Consider the following 21,960-nt stretch of genomic DNA (forward strand, 5'->3'; position numbering starts at 1 on the left):
AGGAATTGCCCGTGTTGGTGTTAGGTCGCGTCCTCGTCGCTTCGCTTATCGTTGGACACACGCTGATCGAACAACGACGCCTTTTCACGGATCCCTCGTGTTTTTCCTCCCTTTTGGTTTCGTGACCCACGGAGAAAGACGCCGAGCAACGCGAATCTCGACGCGTGGCATAACGTTGTTTCGTCGGCCCGGCCTTTGACGCTGGTCGCGGAAGCGAATCGATACCTCGTCGATCGACGCGTGGTGGCGATACGCGTTGCTCTCGTCCCCCTGAGACGCGCAATTAAGAACGACGATCGAAGAACGACGGAGTATCGACGGACGAGGGGGCGGATGAATTCGTTGGATATCGTGGAGCCGGCGATTATCGCTGCCCGATTAATAACTGCGACCCTCTTCTCCGGATTTCGTAGGTTACGACGTTTAGTCGCGATATTAACGTACCTCCAAAGATTACAGGCGTAAGCCTGCTTCGATCGCTTTATCGCGAATCTTCTTACGATCTCCATCGACCGCACCCCTGCGATATTTAATCGCACGGGGGACGAGGATCGTACGAGTGCTCCTCTTTTCCTTACTTCATGACCGATCTCCCTTGAGCGATACTCGACGTCGTTGGAGTCAAGTACCTTCGGCTTTGTATCAAAGTCGGCCTTCGCGTCGGTCCGTGTCGCGGCATTTTCCACTCTGAAGGGATTCTTCGTTTCACATCGTCACGTCCTACGAAGCGTTATATGGTCGTAAGAACGACGAAACCAAGATCCAACCTTTTTATACTTATTCGTATCTAGATCTCGAGTCGGTTATTAATCGTCCGGCGGCACACAGCGCTGTTATCTCCGAATCGAGAGAGCAACGTCGAAAGAAACGGCGCAGCCGGCCTTTCTCACTTTACTCGCTCGCTCCAAGAATCCCGTGGCTCTCTTTTTCGTCCGCGGTCACCCTTTGTCCGTGAATTGGCATTAAGCCGCACCCCGATCTGTGCGCAGATCGTTTTCCACTGCGAACACTGTAAAGGGCAATTGTACGTCGAGTCGTACGCGGAAGCCTTTATCCCGCGGGTTACATTATCGCAGCCCGTGGTTTCCGTATACTCGCCCTATAGCGAGCCGCGTTAATTCCAATTTATTCGCCCTTTCGAAACGTTGCTCGAAACTTGATCCGTCTTACGTTCGCCAGTCCGTATCCTCGATACGAGAGATCGATCGACGTATTCCACGTATTCGTCTCTTTTAAGCCGCCAAAGTAGCCCCGCCAAAGTAGCGCCAAAGCCCCGATCCCTTATCATTTAATGTATATCCTATGTTTTATCGTTCTTGCATTGTTTTGTTCCTCGACGTTGCACTAATCGGAGCAGGTGCAAAGTGTTGGACAATCGATTCGAGACAATGGGATCTCGAGCGACAGGCGTCGTAAACCCAAGGACAACCATGCCCGGACAGTGTTACGGTTACGAGCGCGAAGTCTTTTAATCGTCTTTCGCTCGTAATATGGGATCGTACGCGCGTATTACGCCGATCCCGACACCGATCTCGATCGATCGCGAGATCGCCAAATTAACGCTTAAAGCGACCTTCCAATCGCTACGTTCGGATCGCGTCGTCGGCGCAGATACCGCAGTCGAGGTTGACTCCTCCTCCTTCGCTCGGCTCGTCGTTTCTTGCTGGATCGCGAGAGAAAAGGGCTGATATCCTCTGAAACGCGCGACGCGGCATCGAGTTGGACCTCGTCGCGTTCTACGTATATCGACGATCCGTCAGAGAAGAACATCGGGAATCCTCGATCGCACTCTCTCGAGCCGTCAAGCCACTCACACCCGCTTTTCGCTCGACGCGCTACCCAGAGAAAAAAACGAAAATAGAGGTAACCGATCGAGCGCGTTTGCGCTTACGCCAACGAGGAGAACGAACGAATAAATTAACGTTTCGAAGACAACTGGACGAAGACAATGGAACGAAGAGAGTCATCGGGATGTTTGAAACGCTGCGAGGATCTCTGAACTATTTCGCTTCTAACGAGTGAAAGGAAAGGAGAAGAAGCTTGCGCGCTAACTAGACGAGAGAAACAATTGGAACTTTCACGCTAAATAGGAAACGATTTTGCCTAGAATCGCAAACGAACATCGTTTCGATCCTTTAACGGGGGTTGTATCGATCGCGCGACCTGACACCTGCGATTTCAATGGCGAGAAACGAGAAGAGTTGGCGCAACTGCTCCACGAAATTTTCATAATTCTCGTTTCCAGCGTCTAGATACGCGCGACGGTGCACAACGAAGCGTGCAGGAAGAGAGCCGACAGACGGAATCGCGCCCCCCTTCCGTTTCGAAATACAGCGGGGGCGGTAGAAACGTAACAGCGAGGCAGAAACTGTCGACGAACTCGCGAAAGATCGCATCTGAGTTTTTCGACGAGCGACGCCTCTCTCTCTCTCTTTCTTTCTCTTCGCTTGGATTTTACGATGCGCCCGCGCCCGCTTCTCTCTGTCTGTCGAGAGAAGCGAGGGCAGAGAGACCGCGCTAAGTCACCTGTAATTTCCGGCCGAGAAGTAGCGGGTGGCGCCGTCCATCTTCCGCGAACGGCTTCTTAAGTCTTCTTGACCGTGGCGAGACTTTTCGGACCGCTGGTTGCTTATTTACGATGACGATCGAACTCGTTAACGCTCCGAGCACACCGTACACGCCACTCGAATTCCAAATGGCCGCTCTCCGCGGAGCAAGTTAAGCTTCATCGAGCCCGATTGAACTTTGTAGTCGCTCGTGCTCGTCTTTCGTAGCCTGTCTCTCGCATTGGGTAAATACCGCCCTTGCGATCTCTTTCCTTCTCCCGTGTACGCGGCTACGCGATAAATTTGATATTTCGTAGTAGAGCAGCGCCGATCGCGAACAGTAGCGAAGCTTTATCGCTTGCGAATGAACATCGTCTAATATTTCGGCGTAATACGGTGGCAAGATTTTTCGGCTTATGCGTTCGTAGTGGCGCTAATATTCGACGGAAGAAGGAGATGAGACGGATCTAGCACTTGCCAGCTTATTCGACCAATTCGAATCGTATCCGACAAAGGAGATGACCATCGCAATCGACTCCCCGAAAGATACGCAGATGGGAGAAGGCCGAACCCAGTTCTTTACGTTCTTTCGTCTTTAAACGAAAGTTGTCTGAAAGTGATTAGGTTTCTCGTCGTTTAAAGATTCGAGACCCCACGCTAGAAAAACGAATTGAACGCGAATGACACCGTTCGAAAGATTCGTCTTTACGAGGCAAGAAACGCCTGGCGTCGGTTTACAAGGATATCGAACTGGGTCAATTATCGTCGGTGTGTCCAGAGGAGCGAAGGTATTTACCGGGCGAGCTGGGTCGACCGCTCGGTTCAATAAAATTGTCGTTAAGGGAGAGATAGCGAGGTGTAGGCGAGTCGGTGACGTGGCACATAGCCAGTCGGTGTGTTACTACGAAATTACGAAGCAATTTCGCAGGAAATATATTGGGAAATGATTTCGACGCCGATATCTATTACACGACTAACGTTACCGTTACACGAGACCAAGCTTGTACGGATTATAACGAAGAGGTTGATGTCGCGTTGAGCCTGTATCGTCGGACACCTGCCACGAGCAGATTGACGTAAGCAGGCCAACGTCGATTATAGGAGATTTTATTACCGGCGGTCACACAGATTTTCCTACGAATCGTCGGTCTCGTATTTGCGATTTCGTAGGTATCCTGCCGAGGAGGACAGCCAATTTAAGGACAAGCATATTGGCTTCGAATCGAGGCGAGAATTCGTTCGGCCCGAATTTGCTTCGAATTTGCTTCGAATTTGCTTCGAATTCGCTTCGACGATGATTTTCTATCAAATTATTCGTGTCGTTCGTATTCGAGTTCCTTTCCCGACGTTCCGCGCAGCGAAATTGAAAGGGACGATCTGAAAAAAGCAGAGTAAACTGGAGTAGCTTTGACCTGTATACCAGGTCCAAAAAGTAATTTAAACGTTTCGGTATAGTTACATGTTTAATTAAGGAACGGTTAACCGGAAAATCTTTGTAATTGAAAAGCATTGAATTCCGAGTAAAGTTGGCGAGCAGATTTCAGCTCGTTGATGGGTCTTAAACGAGGTCGAAAATTCCACTAACGGCTATCTTGGAACACTCGATGAAAAGGATCCGTGGAGTAATGATTTTCCACAAACTTTATTCGGCGTGTCCCTCGTACACGATGACGTAAAGCGACCAACCATAGTGATCAACTCAAATACGGCGGAAGAAGAGAAAGAAAAAGAAAAGTATCGTGAAGAAAAGGTAATACCATCGTAACCGTCGTAAATCGTTGGCAGTTGTCGCGTGTCGATGGTACGTTGATCGGGTCGGTTGTACGCGAAAGCTCTTTATCGACGAACTCGATAAAACTTTCACATCCGGCGATCGCTAAGCAATTTAAGTTTAGCGGAAAATCCATTTCTCTGGCGAAGAAAAGAGTGCGAGCTAGCGGCGCGTGGATAATATTAACTAATTTATATCCCGGGATTTAATAACCTGGCGACGTTGGGCCGGAGTACAGAGGCTCTCAATTACAGTCGGAACAGCGTCGTTAATACAAAAGGAGGCTCTTACGGTCGATAGATGGCGGCCCTTATCGTTGGCTCTCTGCCACCAGCAGGTTTCAGCGACGCTGCCTCGACATATCGATACAACACCCCCATTGGGTGAAACGACAGCGGGCTGGCTGCTGGTTTTTCGCTACGGTCGGACCCGCGCTCCCTGTCGCGAAATGCTTTTACGTCACGATGGTTTCGCGTCGGTTGTTTGCGCGCCGTTTCGTTACATTCCTATGACTATAATGCTTGGTTACGAGTCGAAAATCGTTTCGTTTCCCGCTGATCTTTGCACGAGTACGAATTTTTCTATTTTTCGACAGTGGATTTTTTTTACAAGTTTCTATACGCGAACAATCGTTGATTTATGCAACGTCGTATACGTATTGTCGTTGCTTGCACGCTGGTTTGCTGAACAGCGTGACGTTTTTTCCATCGCTGGAATCGCACAGACGCGTAAAGCGAAGGCCACCTTGGTATTAGGTATTCTCTTTGAGAAACGTGCAAGCAGAATAGGAGAAAAACGGCACGAGACGCGTTGCAAGGCGCGCGTTGATATACTTGTACGTATAGCCAGAAGCGGAAGGAGTTTTCGCGGAGACTCGAGTTTCCAAGACTGACCGTGGCACTCGCCGCGTCTATTTCGCAGGATCGTTTTATTTTAGAAAAACCGGTCTCGCCGTTCTCTCCAGTCGGCGCCCGTAACTTTTCGTAAACTATGTTGCCAAATTGCTGGCGAAGAGATGGAAACACGGGCGGCTGGATAGCGCGGTCCACGGGTAAATTTTGTAAGAAATAAATTTATTAACAGGAGTCGGCCAGATTTCTTCCGCGCACCGATTCTGCGTCGCCAGTGCGAATTTCCGCGAAATTTTTCACGCGTGTGTATAAAAGGACGACACAGGATGAAACCGGGCCGCGTATTTCGCGTAACGTTATTTGCTCGCCGTAGGGTACTTGCAAACAAACGCGTATTTGCCCGTTCATTACATTCGTTTGGCAACAACGTTGCCGTTGCCGTTCTTTCCACCCCCCCCCCCATCATCAGCGCATGGTTTTTCACGTGTTTATCACTGGCGATCTACGTTCCGCGTTGATTAATTTTTCAGCAGAAATTCAGCGACCGTTCCGAGGCAGGCCGCTCGAATATTCGCTGGTTTAGCTCGGGCGAACGCCGAAGATTCGTTTCTGCCGAGCTGCAACGGCAAACAGGTCGTTAAGCCTTTAAGTTCAGGCCTCGAGTGTACAGAGCAAACTCACGGCTGTTCGCTCGCCGCGCGTTCCAATGGCAACGACGATCGACAACGCAGCGATTAGGCATCGCGACAACGCGCGCCGAAACTTGGATCGGCCAGACCAACCACTGCGAAAGAAATTCTCTTTCCGTAGGATTCTCGAGAGGGGTCGGATTTCGATCGCAATCGCTATCCCAAATTGCGCGTCACTGGTTTACAAACGGTTCGAACGTAACAGCAGCTAGCTGTAAAATCGACGACTTGAAATCCGCTGGGGCGTCGAGGGGCATGCCTCGACGTCCCCAAAGGCTAATTAGTTTATTTTCGCACGACGGTGGGGCGATGCCCCGGTTAGCGAAACTCCCTTTCCGAATCGTTGATCAGTGTACGTAATATTATACGACGGGTTATTTACCGAGGTTACGACGCTCGCTCGATCGCAGTAGCTTCGGCGCACGCGAGCATCGCGACGCTCGGGGCTCGGGGCTCGTGGCTCGCGTGCCGCTCAAATTAATCAACAGTCAACCTTTTGATCTTTCTTCTCGCGTCCCGATGCATTCGCCGATATTAAAATCGGAAAATTTCCATTTCCATCCGCTTTCCGCGGCTCCACCAACTTTATTAATGTCTCGTGTTACAAACCGTTCGTCCGATTTGCTCTACCATCGAATCCCTCTTTCATCTATCTCTTCGAATTCGACGCTGAATTTGTATTTTCATGCGGATTACGCGGTCCAGGGAATTTTGGTCGTTCCGGTTTTTACTTATTAATTGGAATTTAGGAATGTTACGACGCCTAAAGCATCTGCTCGCCAGCCCGCGCGACCGGACAACAACCGACCTGCGTAACGGCACTTCGACCCTCAATAAACCTAAGGACCCACCATAACTTTCATTTCCCTGCATTGTTTCGCCATATGTCTTCAATCCGATTGTCTTGAAGAATTGCAAGCCAAAATATGCTCGAAACACAGTCGGTTTTAGAGGTGTCCTTGGGTTTATTAGTCGCCTTTAAAACACGGAGAAAGCGGGTATGCACCCATTAGGAAAACCCGAATAGTCCTGTAATAAAACAGGCTAGGTTTTCTCATACACACAGTCATTTACGCACCACGATGGTAGAAGACTCCCTACTCATCCCTTCGAGCAGTAGTGCAGCATGACCAATCGACACCGCGGTTCGTTACCCTCACTTTTCCTAACGAAAGTGGGACCAACGAATCCGCGTTCTTTATGCACAGGGGCACACCCACACCGAACTTTCTTCCGTATTAAACAAAAGAGCGACAAACGTTCTACCAGCTAACGCCTAACGCGACAGTCTCCCAACTAACGCCTAACGCGACGGTCTCCCAACTAACGCCTAACGCGACGGTCTACCAACTAACGCCTAACGCGGCAGTCTGCACATAGCGCGAGAGTCGCATTCTTCACGCAAATCTTTTGTAACTAAGTGCTTGGAAATATATACTTTATAATACTGTGAATCCCAGTGTTATACCAACTCAATCACCCCTCATTATCTCAAAGGAAATCAGGGGATCGATCAATTCGTGGTGTCGATTGTTATAATCGTAACGGGGATTTACGACCCCCGTTGACGACTCTCCTCGCGAGTACGTCTCCCCGCGATTGGTCGAATTTACATGGTCCTTCGAGCCGGATCTCGTGCCACCAAAAAGTGCACTGACCAGTGACTATACAGTGTCGCGTGAGATCCAAGTTCCAACCACTTAGTCAACTGAGCAAGGGAACCGCCATCGGAGAGAAGCACCTCCGTCGCGCAGCATCTACACGAGCCCACGCCGCATCGTAACGATTAGCAACAGAATCCCAGATCAACGTCCATTTGATCAAGGTAAGGGCGTTCATTATCAAAATCAAACATGGCCCAAGCTGAATCAATCAGCACGTTACGGCGGAGACGAGGCGTCCTAGCCCGTCGACTTGCAACCATAAGGCGCGAACTCGATGAGTACGAAGCGTCTGGGAAGGCAAACAGAATCTTCCTAGCATCTTGCCGCAGCTCGTTCGATGAGCTTTGGAGGAGGATACTCGAGGTTCAAGAAGAGTTAGGTGTGGTAGATGAGGGGGAAGATGCGCGGGTAGATTCGTTATCGCAAGAGCATCGGGAGCTTGACATGCGGTTCCGAGAGCTCTTTGAGCAAATATCAGCAACAACCCCGTCGACTACAACAAGAGGTGAGACGTGCCGGAAACCAGAGCCGACCACCGTTCCAGAGGTCCGCGTGCCCCAATTCGACGGTGCCCTCGAGAATTGGACCTATTTCTACGACACGTTCACATCCATAGTGGACCTTAACGAAGGTTTGACGAATGTCCAAAAGTTCCAGCATCTACGCTCATCTATAACTGGACGGGCCGCACAGAGTATCCAGTCATTAGAACTCACAGAGGCCAACTATTCCATCGCGCTTGATACACTGAAGGACAAGTTCAATTGCCCCCTCCAAATCTGCATGCGCCATTGGAATCTGATGCGTAATTATCCGGAAATCAAAAGGGAAACTCCAGAGGCCCTAGAGGATTTGTTGGAAACCATCAGCGTAAATCTAAAGGCGCTCGAACATCTAAAGGAGCCCGTCACTTCAAACATAGCGATGATCGAATTGATCGCGTCGAAGTTGCCCGCGTCCAGCCTGCGTAAATGGCAACGCACACTGCCCCGCCAAAAGGTGCCATCCTATCAGCATCTGATAGACTTTCTCAAAACACGGGCGAACGGGACTCAATTCCTCTCTAAAGAGAAGGAATCAAAAGGGTCAACACACAAACACCGCAGTCAGCGAACAACCATACCGCATGGGCGAACCCTTGCTACAACCAGCAGAACGGTGGTGTGTCCGACCTGCAACGGACATCACGAGATCAGACACTGCAAAATATTCAAGGCCAAATCAGCGACCAAACGTTTTCAAATCGTGAAGAAGGCATCGTTGTGCATAAATTGCCTAGGCACAGGACATTCGCCGACACAGTGTACATCGGGTTCGTGTCGTATCTGCGGTCACCGACACCATACGTATCTACACCGCGAAAAAACCCAGGTAGATTCATGGTCGTCGAGCGGTCGATCTTCGAGCGGTCGATCGTCGAGCGGTCGATCGTCGAGCGGTCGGTCGGCAAGCGGTTGGTCGCCGAGCAGTCGGTCGTCGGACAGTCGCGCATCGAGCGGTCGGTCGTCGGGCAGTCGCGCACCGAGCGGTCGATCGTCGGGCAGTCGTTCATCACACAAGCGAGCCTCCACCGAACAATCCCCATCGGGATCATCGAAGTCGCGGTCGTCCCACAAATCGAGGCGAACATCCGATACTTCACGGAAGCATACATCTTCGGTTCCAAGAGGTACGAAAGAGCATTCCTCGTACGAGTCACGCTCAGCCCGGATCCGGAACACCACCCCAACCTCTTCATCCAAGTCCCAACCGGGGCAAAACTGACTGTCCGAGACTACGACAGCAAGGGGGATCGGACTAACAAACACATCTCCCCACACCCCTCTGCATCATGATCTGTTGGCCACAGCACAGATCAAGGTTTTGAACAAACAGGCACAACCAATCCGAGCCCGAGCCTTACTCGACACTGGGTCGAGCATGAACTTCATGACCGACAGGCTCGCGAACTCCCTCGGTATAAGGCAAAGGAGATGTGCGATCCAGATCGGAGCCCTCGACAATTTGAGCACCACGGCAAAACGTTACACCACGGCCACCATCACGTCGACGGACGGCGAGTACAAGAAGACATTGAGATTTCTTGTTATCCCGGCCATATCGATCCTCGTACCAAGCGAGCCCATCGATCCCTCGAGTCTGGGATTACCCAGAAATATTCATCTAGCCGATCCACAATTCCATTGCCCAGCCCCGATCGATGTTTTACTTAGTACCGGATCAACATTCGCGTCGCTGTGCATCGGGCAGGTCAATCTGGCACAACCAGGCGAACCTGAACTACGTCTACAAAAAACACGCTTCGGCTGGGTAATCGGGGGGAGTCCCACGTCCCAAACCGCGATAAATACGTTCCACGCAACCACAACGGCTCTGCAAGAGGACCTCGCACGGTTTTGGGAGATCGACGAGGGACAGGCCACTACTCATCTTTCGGAATCGGAACGACTATGTGAAGAACATTTCCGAAACCATGTCCGACGAACCAAGGAAGGCAGATACATCGTTGCATTACCGTTCAACGAAAAGCTTTCCTCACTAGGGTCATCGAAGGCCACTGCAATGAGCAGGCTCGCCTCTCTTCATCGCCGATTCCAACGCGACAAACAATATGAAACCGCGTATAGTGCTGTGATTCAAGAATATTTAGACTTGGGTCACATGACAAAGATCAACACGGATCACGCCACCGACCACGGATATTATTTACCACATCACGGCGTGACCAAGGAATCGAGCGACACCACCAAGCTACGGGTTGTGTTCGACGGCTCAGCTTCAAGTACCACGGGAGTGTCTCTAAACGACGCCCTTCATACGGGTCCGAAATTACAAGAAGACCTGAGGAACATCCTATTGAGATTCCGGTCATTTCAATATGTCCTTACCGGCGACATCGAGAAGATGTACCGCCAATTCCTCCTACGTCCAGAAGATCGTCCCTACCAAAAGATTCTGTGGCGTGCCGACAACGGAGAGATCGAAACTTACCGACTCAACACCGTAACGTTCGGTCTATCCGCAGTCCCGTATCTGGCCATCCGATGTCTCAAACAGTTGGCAGAGGACGAGGGACCTCGATTTCCGAGAGCAGCGCAGATCCTACGGCGAGACTTCTATGTCGACGATGCGTTGACCGGAGCCGATACGAAGGACGAAGCCCTATCAATCAGGAATGATCTCACGAGATTACTTAAGCTAGCCGGTCTAAATATCCGCAAATGGGCCTCAAACGATCGGGATCTGCTGAGAGGGCTACCTGAGGAAGACACCAAGCAGAAATTACATCTCGGTGAGTCATCCACGTTAAAAACACTCGGCGTCTTTTGGGATTCAGCCGACGATACCATACTATATTCGGTCAAGACGAACAGTGACACTTCCCGAATCACAAAGCGATCAATCAGCTCAGTCATCGCACAAATATATGATCCACTAGGATTGCTCGCGCCGGTAATCGTTCGAGCAAAAATGATTTTGCAACAAGTCTGGACATTGAAGGTAGATTGGGACGAATCCCTTCCGTCAGACGTACACACAGCATGGATCAAATACCACACCCAATTGCCGTTGTTAAATGCGGTAAGGTTCCCTCGGAAGACCATCCTAGAATCCGCAACGAAAATTGAGCTCCACGGATTCTGTGACGCTAGCGAAAGGGCATATGGGGCGTGCGTCTACGTGCGGACGACTGACCGAAAGAACAATATTTGGACTCGACTCCTCACGGCGCGGTCGAAGGTAGCGCCGCTCAAATCGCTCTCCATACCACGTCTCGAATTAAGTGGGGCACTTATTTTGACGTCCTTGATTTCGTCAATACAACAGGCCCTGACGACCAAGATATCGCGGATAGTCTACTGGACTGACTCCACCATCGTACTCCATTGGATCAGGTCTTCGCCGCACACCTTGAAAACATTTGTGGCGAATCGAGTCGCTGAGATACAGACCAAGACCAATATCTCCGACTGGCGTCATGTGCCTACCGACGATAATCCAGCCGATCTCATCTCCCGAGGCCAGACGCCCAAGGAATTCCTATGTCCGTCCATTTGGAAAAACGGGCCAAGGTGGCTCCTGCAAAGCGAAAGCTATTGGCCGGTTTGGAGCCCGATACCGGTAGTCGACCTCCCGGAGCAAAAGAAGACGATCTGTCTGAGGACGAGTGTTAACGACAACACTCTCCTCCATCGCTACTCGTCTTGGCCAAGACTAATAAGAATCGTCGCCCGGTGTCTTCGATGGAGACATAAGCAACACCGAACTGCCCATCTCACCACAGACGAACTGACCGCAGCGCACAACAGGCTAATAAAAATCTTACAATCCCAGCATTTCGCGCCTGAAATTCGGATCCTCCAAAAAAATCGAAGCGAGGACGTTGGAGGGAAACTACAGCCATTAAACCCCTTCCTCGACGAAGATGGGCTACTCCGGGTAGGAGGGCGACTAACCAACTCCGCCATACCCTTCAGCCAAAAACACCCGATCATCCTACCGAAATCCCCGGTGACAGAGCTAATTATAGAACAAGAGCACCGGAACAATCATCACACAGGGACCCAAGCTACCCTATACGCGATGAGACTGCGCTATTGACCGATCGACGGCCGTAGCCAGGTATGGCGCACTCTCAGAAGGTGCGTCCGCTGCTGCAGAGCCAACCCTCCACCAGTGGAATACTTGATGGGTGATTTGCCAGAGGCGCGTATTACCGAATCGCGGCCGTTCAGGAACGTCGGAATCGACTACTGCGGCCCATTCTACATCAAGGAGAGGAGGGACCGCAACCGACGTAAAATCAAGACGTACGCCGCCATATTCGTTTGTCTGGCGACAAAGGCGGTCCACATAGAGTTAGTCAGCGACCTAACCACCGACGCCTTCTTGGCCGCGCTACGCCGTTTCATCTCGCGGCGAGGATACTGCGCAACGATCCTCACCGACAACGGCACCAATTTCGTCGGGGCTAATCGGGAGCTGCAAGAACTCCGGACCCTATTGCAGTCCGACGACCACCAGGATAGGGTACAGAATTTTCTCGCCGACCGACAAATACAATGGCGTTTTAATCCTCCGAACTCACCACATTTTGGCGGCTTATGGGAAGCCGCAGTTAAATCGTTCAAACGCCATCTCATCCGCGTGGTCGGCACGGAGCTCCTGACCTTTGAACACCTCAACACCCTTGTGATCGAAATTGAGGCCATTCTCAATTCACGCCCACTGACTCCCATCTCATCCGATCCGAAAGATCCCCCTGTCCTCACTCCCGGTCATTTTCTAATCGGTGATACCCTAACCAGTTTACGGGAGCGTGATTTCAGGACAGTTCCATCAGGACGGCTATCCAGTTGGCAGCGCATTCACCAGATTAAGCAGCACTTCTGGAGCCGATGGTATCGAGAATACCTAAACGAGTTAACCCGCCGCAGCAAATGGGACAAGGGCAAACACAACATTCATGAAGGCACCGTAGTAATCCTCAGGGAGGACAACGTGCCCTCTATGCAGTGGCCTTTGGGCCGCGTAATCAAGGTCCATCCAGGAGCCGACGGAATCATCCGGACCGCTACCGTGCAGACGGCAACAAGCATCCTGGACCGCGGCGTCAAAAGACTGGTCCCCTTACCCATCCACCCAGATCCAGACGAGGCCGAACGCCCACACGGAGCGAAGGAGGTCACCAACGACACACCAGACTCCACAGCCAGAATTTGATCGGTGCCCTCTCAACGGGGGGAGGATGTTACGACGCCTAAAGCATCTGCTCGCCAGCCCGCGCGACCGGACAACAACCGACCTGCGTAACGGCACTTCGACCCTCAATAAACCTAAGGACCCACCATAACTTTCACTTCCCTGCATTGTTTCGCCATATGTCTTCAATCCGATTGTCTTGAAGAATTGCAAGCCAAAATATGCTCGAAACACAGTCGGTTTTAGAGGTGTCCTTGGGTTTATTATTCGCCTTTAAAACACGGAGAAAGCGGGTATGCACCCATTAGGAAAACCCGAATAGCCCTGTAATAAAACAGGCTAGGTTTTCTCATACACACAGTCATTTACGCACCACGATGGTAGAAGACTCCCTACTCATCCCTTCGAGCAGTAGTGCAGCATGACCAATCGACACCGCGGTTCGTTACCCTCACTTTTCCTAACGAAAGTGGGACCAACGAATCCGCGTTCTTTAGGCACAGGGGCACACCCACACCGAACTTTCTTCCGTATTAAACAAAAGAGCGACAAACGGTCTACCAGCTAACGCCTAACGCGACAGTCTCCCAACTAACGCCTAACGCGACGGTCTCCCAACTAACGCCTAACGCGACGGTCTACCAACTAACGCCTAACGCGGCAGTCTGCACATAGCGCGAGAGTCGCATTCTTCACGCAAATCTTTTGTAACTAAGTGCTTGGAAATATATACTTTATAATACTGTGAATCCCAGTGTTATACCAACTCAATCACCCCTCATTATCTCAAAGGAAATCAGGGGATCGATCAATTCGTGGTGTCGATTGTTATAATCGTAACGGGGATTTACGACCCCCGTTGACGACTCTCCTCGCGAGTACGTCTCCCCGCGATTGGTCGAATTTACAAGGAATTTCAAAGTTATCGTAGACATCTAGAGACGGGTTGTTCGGAGGTCTCAAAGTTTCCAAAGAGAACGAAATTCGGCCAATCTAACTGCTCGGGTTACGTCGTTTGAATTAAAAAAAAAAATCTGCACGTTCGATTTCCAGATAAATAAAATTTTTTGAATGCGATTCGCAGCGCGAAATTCGAGCAGCGGCTATTCGATACGACAATTGCACGATATAGAAGGGGTTTCTATCGCGCGCAATGCTTGCGTAGAATCTCGACGATAGGTACGCGGTATTTGTCGACTAACTATAAATATCGAACAGTTCGACTGGCTGCGCGAAGTAGCGAGTTTCCACGCGCGAGCAATAACGTTTACAATATATTTCACGTAACGGCAAATAGCGCTAATTGTACGCCAGCGTTTTGCCACAGCGATCGTGCGATAGTCAGTGGTACGCACGGCTCGTTCGTATTCACATTCGTGAAACTTAAATTCGGATCGCGCGAATGGCGAATCGAAACAGATTGAATGCCAGATTTCGGGGGGGAAAACGATCGATCGGAGGGTATTCTGACTAATTCTCGGACTAATTCTCCGACTGATTCTCGAACGATGCCGCTCGAACGTGGACGAACCGCGTTAATGGACGATCTAATTTGCAGTTATCTGTTAATCGGATTAAAACGCTCTATATTTAACCGGGCATTCCATTATACTTGGCTGTTTCATTCGCTAATTTATCATTTCATCTCGGCTCAGCCGGCTCATCGTCGTTCCATCAGTCGCGTCGATCGAGCGAGCGGAATTTAAATTACCCGTATAATCCTCGAGCGGTATCGCGGCTCGTTAAAATTACACCGACAGATTTATTTGCCGCGCGTTTGGCGGATGGCATGCCGATCGACCCAGCGCGCTCGCATAATTCCAAATTCGAACATCTTGTCGCGTTTTCCACGTTACGTTGAGTCGTCGAGTACGTTACGTCGTGAAATTTGAAATGCGTGGAACGCGCGTATCGCGCGTCCACGTAAGATTTGTGTTTGCCAATCGTAGCCGAACTCGACAGCAAACGCGGCGCTTCGGCGAGAGAAGAAGGGAAAAGAGGATAAAAGGAGAAGAGCGGAAAGAAGAAAATGAAAAAGAAGGGGAGCAAAACGGTGGACGGTTGGGAAATAACAGGCGGCAGAAGCGTGGTCGGCGTCGATCGTCGAGGGTAAAGCGCGAACGGGCTGTCATATTCGCAACAAAGGGCGAAAGTCAAAGTGGATCTCGGTGCGGGGCGGCGCAGCTAAGCGTTCGGGTCTGAAAGCACGTTCCAGCCTTTTGATCGCCAGGCTATTTTCTTCCGTGCGGCCTCTTTCATCGTTCCACGCTACGGATTTTCAGCTGAATTTACGCCTGACATCAGCGGTTTCCTCGTTGGTTACTAGTTGGAGTCGCCTGATAGACGAGTAGGTGCGAGGGAGCGACCGGCAATTAACTTAGCAGTCGATTCTAGCCAGTTTCGAAGTTTCGTAACCCGGCACGTTGGATCCGGTCAATCTGTTAGATCCGTGGCAGCCGAGCCGTGGGGCAGACAGGAAAGAAAGGCACGTCGACGGGGCTCTCCAGTAATTTCACCGATACGTTCGACCGTCGCGCGATTAAAATTCTCTCGGAGCCCGACATACAGTTTCTGCTAGTGGCACGAGTGGCCAACTTTACGAGGGGATAACGCTACGTGATACGAAATCGCACGGCCGAAGCTTGCCGTATCCATTCCTTTTCTATTCCGCCCGTTCTGCCTTCTGCTCCCGATCTCCCGCTAATTCGCCTTGTTTCATCGGCCGTCTCCAGCGTGGATCGAGGGACATCGGTCCTTAAACTTTTCCCCACGCTGGACAAGGTTTTCTCCTTGATAAGTACCGATTCGTTTCTACTTCGTTCCGATGTTAGCGAAACGGCTCGTTCGTTCCAATAGCAATATTATTGAGCAGTAAAATTCTTCTGCGTGTAAAAGCGGATAAAACAATTTCCCCTAGTATTTGTTTGCAAATAACAGTTTTTAGCATTTCGTTAATAAATATTTCTTGGCAACAGCATCGTATGAAATATATTAGGTTGTCCGAAAAATGTCTTTTTTCGCAAACGTCGTTTTTACAATAAAGCACCTCCGTACAAACGTGAAACCAAGTCTGTGAAATGTCTCGGTGTTTATCTCAATAGAACAAAATGGATCGTACGTAATGCGACAAAACGATATAAAGCAAATAACATTGTGCGTCTATTATTTCCTCATAAACAGAAAGAAACTTTTCGGATATCAATCAAACAACTCGTATAGCGTATCTCTTTGAAGAAAACTTGCAAAGGATCGGTTTAACGTCTTAGGTACGATTGAATTTTGTGCGGGGACGTTCCTTCGTAGGGCAGGGTTTGACGCGAACTACGCGTAAACGATACTGCACCGCAATATGTGGCGGATAATGCTGTTCTCTACGCAAGCACATTGGATAATTAAATGTTAATTTTTCTTAAAGGTACGATACATATACGTGAACTTTAATAATTTACTTTAATTATTAATAATACAATTGAGTGTGATATATTTTAAAGCAGGGCAAAGCACATACACCCACGTCACAATTTTCACATTCAAGCGAGCTAGTGCTTTTCAAATTGTTTTTCGTTTTCTATTTTCTAGCGACATTTTTAGGTTAAAAATTGTAAAATATTGTAAGGATGCGGATCGGAATATTAAAAAGAGCATCTAATAATGATATATTTATTTTAACGGAAAGCAATAATTGATATCTGACACTTGTGTATCAAAAATAGACTATATATTTTGCCTGTATGTATTGATAACACTGTTATAAAATATTGCGAGGACAAGAAAAGCGTGAAAAAAGACAAACGAAAACGTGCGTTTAGCTTAAACGGTGACCGAGTACCTCTCCAAGGTCGGTGCTGCTGATATTTAAAGGGGTCCTCTCTAAGGTCGGTGCAGCTGATATATAAAGGGGGTTCTCTCCAAGGTCGGTGCTGCTGATATTTAAAGGGGTCCTCTCTAAGGTCGGTGCAGCTGATATATAAAGGGGGTCCTCTCCAAGGTCGGTGCTGCTGGTATATAAAGGGGGGTCCGATTCCCGGCGGAGCCAGCACCATCCGACATAGACACGTAAACTAGGCAGATCAGTATAGTCGAACATTAACATTCGAAATTTTTTCCAAATCTAGTATACCATGGAGATTTTACAAAAGACAAACGATCGGTTCCGAGAAGGAGTTCCCGTCCGGGTGGTTCGAGTCGAGTCACTTACCACCATGTGGGTTCGTTTGGCTGGATGGCCGAAGATAACCCAAACACTCAATTTGAAGATGATGGAACATCCCGTGGAGTACTTGCCGAAGGCGAAAAGTTTAAGAACAGGCATGCTAGTCGCCGTGCTAGTAGATTTTAAGGAATCTAGCGCTTGGGAAAGAGCCATCCTTTTACAAAGGACCATGACTGGCTACATCGTCTTTCTAATCGATTGGGGGTTAGAGAGCGAGCAATGTCTCGATTCAATACGGCTGCTGCCCCGTAATTTGGCAAAAATGGCACCGTGGGCTAGAAAAATCGTTCTGCCAGGTGTACGAGAACAACCGATCCAAGGGAAGAGACATCGAGTGGCCCAATTCACCATGTTGAGACGGACAGGGAGCCTAGTCAACATCGATCCTTCTCCAGGAGAAGCAATAACTGCAAGGTTGCTGCTGGACCGAGAGCCGGGAGAATCCGCAAGAGATATGGCAGCATACTGGCTGGAGTTGGGATACCTCGATCCCGAATAATCGCTACTATTGCCAGACACTTTTTTTCTAAGTATAATAATTCTTGTATGTATGGTTTTGTATGTATGGTTGTATGTACAGTTTTATGTGGATATTTGTATTTTTTTTATATATATTACTACTGAATTGTATATTCTTAGTCAAGTTTGGTTTTGTATGTCTGGTTTTGTATGTATGGTTTCGTATGTATGATTGTATGTACAGTTTTATGTGGATATTTGTATTTTTCTATATATATTAGTACTGAATTGTATATTCTTAGTCAAGACTGTAGGTGAATAAAAACTAATGAAAGCATAAAAACTTGTTAACTCTCTCTTATCCTTCCTCCTCATTCACACAAGTCCTACAATACTAAATTTAATGTTCAGCTGTACGAATTGCAAGGTACATAATAAAAAAAATAGAATAAAAAGTAAAATAAAATAAAAAAAGGAATAAAAGAAATAAAATAAAATAAAATAAAAAAAAGTTAAATTTAAGATATCTTTTAAACTAATCATTTTGCAAATCAAGTACTTGTATACTCCTCTGTAGAGAATCAAAAACTACGGACCGGATCGTCCATCCAGAAAACGAGAAACCCGAGGAAAAGGAATTGCCCGTGTTGGTGTTAGGTCGCGTCCTCGTCGCTTCGCTTATCGTTGGACACACGCTGATCGAACAACGACGCCTTTTCACGGATCCCTCGTGTTTTTCCTCCCTTTTGGTTTCGTGACCCACGGAGAAAGACGCCGAGCAACGCGAATCTCGACGCGTGGCATAACGTTGTTTCGTCGGCCCGGCCTTTGACGCTGGTCGCGGAAGCGAATCGATACCTCGTCGATCGACGCGTGGTGGCGATACGCGTTGCTCTCGTCCCCCTGAGACGCGCAATTAAGAACGACGATCGAAGAACGACGGAGTATCGACGGACGAGGGGGCGGATGAATTCGTTGGATATCGTGGAGCCGGCGATTATCGCTGCCCGATTAATAACTGCGACCCTCTTCTCCGGATTTCGTAGGTTACGACGTTTAGTCGCGATATTAACGTACCTCCAAAGATTACAGGCGTAAGCCTGCTTCGATCGCTTTATCGCGAATCTTCTTACGATCTCCATCGACCGCACCCCTGCGATATTTAATCGCACGGGGGACGAGGATCGTACGAGTGCTCCTCTTTTCCTTACTTCATGACCGATCTCCCTTGAGCGATACTCGACGTCGTTGGAGTCAAGTACCTTCGGCTTTGTATCAAAGTCGGCCTTCGCGTCGGTCCGTGTCGCGGCATTTTCCACTCTGAAGGGATTCTTCGTTTCACATCGTCACGTCCTACGAAGCGTTATATGGTCGTAAGAACGACGAAACCAAGATCCAACCTTTTTATACTTATTCGTATCTAGATCTCGAGTCGGTTATTAATCGTCCGGCGGCACACAGCGCTGTTATCTCCGAATCGAGAGAGCAACGTCGAAAGAAACGGCGCAGCCGGCCTTTCTCACTTTACTCGCTCGCTCCAAGAATCCCGTGGCTCTCTTTTTCGTCCGCGGTCACCCTTTGTCCGTGAATTGGCATTAAGCCGCACCCCGATCTGTGCGCAGATCGTTTTCCACTGCGAACACTGTAAAGGGCAATTGTACGTCGAGTCGTACGCGGAAGCCTTTATCCCGCGGGTTACATTATCGCAGCCCGTGGTTTCCGTATACTCGCCCTATAGCGAGCCGCGTTAATTCCAATTTATTCGCCCTTTCGAAACGTTGCTCGAAACTTGATCCGTCTTACGTTCGCCAGTCCGTATCCTCGATACGAGAGATCGATCGACGTATTCCACGTATTCGTCTCTTTTAAGCCGCCAAAGTAGCCCCGCCAAAGTAGCGCCAAAGCCCCGATCCCTTATCATTTAATGTATATCCTATGTTTTATCGTTCTTGCATTGTTTTGTTCCTCGACGTTGCACTAATCGGAGCAGGTGCAAAGTGTTGGACAATCGATTCGAGACAATGGGATCTCGAGCGACAGGCGTCGTAAACCCAAGGACAACCATGCCCGGACAGTGTTACGGTTACGAGCGCGAAGTCTTTTAATCGTCTTTCGCTCGTAATATGGGATCGTACGCGCGTATTACGCCGATCCCGACACCGATCTCGATCGATCGCGAGATCGCCAAATTAACGCTTAAAGCGACCTTCCAATCGCTACGTTCGGATCGCGTCGTCGGCGCAGATACCGCAGTCGAGGTTGACTCCTCCTCCTTCGCTCGGCTCGTCGTTTCTTGCTGGATCGCGAGAGAAAAGGGCTGATATCCTCTGAAACGCGCGACGCGGCATCGAGTTGGACCTCGTCGCGTTCTACGTATATCGACGATCCGTCAGAGAAGAACATCGGGAATCCTCGATCGCACTCTCTCGAGCCGTCAAGCCACTCACACCCGCTTTTCGCTCGACGCGCTACCCAGAGAAAAAAACGAAAATAGAGGTAACCGATCGAGCGCGTTTGCGCTTACGCCAACGAGGAGAACGAACGAATAAATTAACGTTTCGAAGACAACTGGACGAAGACAATGGAACGAAGAGAGTCATCGGGATGTTTGAAACGCTGCGAGGATCTCTGAACTATTTCGCTTCTAACGAGTGAAAGGAAAGGAGAAGAAGCTTGCGCGCTAACTAGACGAGTGAAACAATTGGAACTTTCACGCTAAATAGGAAACGATTTTGCCTAGAATCGCAAACGAACATCGTTTCGATCCTTTAACGGGGGTTGTATCGATCGCGCGACCTGACACCTGCGATTTCAATGGCGAGAAACGAGAAGAGTTGGCGCAACTGCTCCACGAAATTTTCATAATTCTCGTTTCCAGCGTCTAGATACGCGCGACGGTGCACAACGAAGCGTGCAGGAAGAGAGCCGACAGACGGAATCGCGCCCCCCTTCCGTTTCGAAATACAGCGGGGGCGGTAGAAACGTAACAGCGAGGCAGAAACTGTCGACGAACTCGCGAAAGATCGCATCTGAGTTTTTCGACGAGCGACGCCTCTCTCTCTCTCTTTCTTTCTCTTCGCTTGGATTTTACGATGCGCCCGCGCCCGCTTCTCTCTGTCTATCGAGAGAAGCGAGGGCAGAGAGACCGCGCTAAGTCACCTGTAATTTCCGGCCGAGAAGTAGCGGGTGGCGCCGTCCATCTTCCGCGAACGGCTTCTTAAGTCTTCTTGACCGTGGCGAGACTTTTCGGACCGCTGGTTGCTTATTTACGATGACGATCGAACTCGTTAACGCTCCGAGCACACCGTACACGCCACTCGAATTCCAAATGGCCGCTTTCCGCGGAGCAAGTTAAGCTTCATCGAGCCCGATTGAACTTTGTAGTCGCTCGTGCTCGTCTTTCGTAGCCTGTCTCTCGCATTGGGTAAATACCGCCCTTGCGATCTCTTTCCTTCTCCCGTGTACGCGGCTACGCGATAAATTTGATATTTCGTAGTAGAGCAGCGCCGATCGCGAACAGTAGCGAAGCTTTATCGCTTGCGAATGAACATCGTCTAATATTTCGGCGTAATACGGTGGCAAGATTTTTCGGCTTATGCGTTCGTAGTGGCGCTAATATTCGACGGAAGAAGGAGATGAGACGGATCTAGCACTTGCCAGCTTATTCGACCAATTCGAATCGTATCCGACAAAGGAGATGACCATCGCAATCGACTCCCCGAAAGATACGCAGATGGGAGAAGGCCGAACCCAGTTCTTTACGTTCTTTCGACTTTAAACGAAAGTTGTCTGAAAGTGATTAGGTTTCACGTCGTTTAAAGATTCGAGACCCCTCGCTAGAAAAACGAATTGAACGCGAATGACACCGTTCGAAAGATTCGTCTTTACGAGGCAAGAAACGCCTGGCGTCGGTTTACAAAGATATCGAACTGGGTCAATTATCGTCGGTGTGTCCAGAGGAGCGAAGGTATTTACCGGGCGAGCTGGGTCGATCGCTCGGTTCAATAAAATTGTCGTTAAGGGAGAGATAGCAAGGTGTAGGCGAGTCGGTGACGTGGCACATA

At 49.4% G+C, this 21,960-nt stretch overlaps 2 protein-coding genes across 2 annotated transcripts; both read left to right on the top strand.

The window, feature by feature from the left end:
• The first annotated feature begins 7,710 nt into the window (after positions 1–7,710).
• LOC126875670 (uncharacterized) lies at positions 7,711–12,123 on the top strand. The gene is made up of 2 exons (XM_050638559.1): positions 7,711–8,833; positions 9,371–12,123. Exons 1-2 carry the CDS (start codon positions 7,711–7,713, stop codon positions 12,121–12,123), a joined length of 3,876 nt encoding a protein of 1,291 aa, XP_050494516.1.
• Positions 12,124–12,210: 87 nt separating this feature from the next.
• Positions 12,211–13,245, top strand: LOC126875671 (uncharacterized). The gene has a single exon (XM_050638560.1). It carries the CDS (start codon positions 12,211–12,213, stop codon positions 13,243–13,245), a length of 1,035 nt encoding a protein of 344 aa, XP_050494517.1.
• The last annotated feature ends 8,715 nt before the right edge of the window (positions 13,246–21,960 follow it).

Source organism: Bombus huntii, unplaced genomic scaffold (assembly GCF_024542735.1).
Source record: "Bombus huntii isolate Logan2020A unplaced genomic scaffold, iyBomHunt1.1 ctg00000052.1, whole genome shotgun sequence".
NCBI lineage: Eukaryota > Metazoa > Arthropoda > Insecta > Hymenoptera > Apidae > Bombus > Bombus huntii.

Bases quoted from the DNA above. Each gene is read 5' to 3' on its own strand.
- LOC126875670 (XM_050638559.1), top strand. From the start codon at position 7,711: ATGGCCCAAGCTGAATCAATCAGCACGTTACGGCGGAGACGAGGCGTC. The intron at 8,834-9,370 runs GTTCGTGTCGTA...TGTTGGCCACAG, and splicing joins GCCGACACAGTGTACATCGG to CACAGATCAAGGTTTTGAAC.
- LOC126875671 (XM_050638560.1), top strand. From the start codon at position 12,211: ATGGGTGATTTGCCAGAGGCGCGTATTACCGAATCGCGGCCGTTCAGG.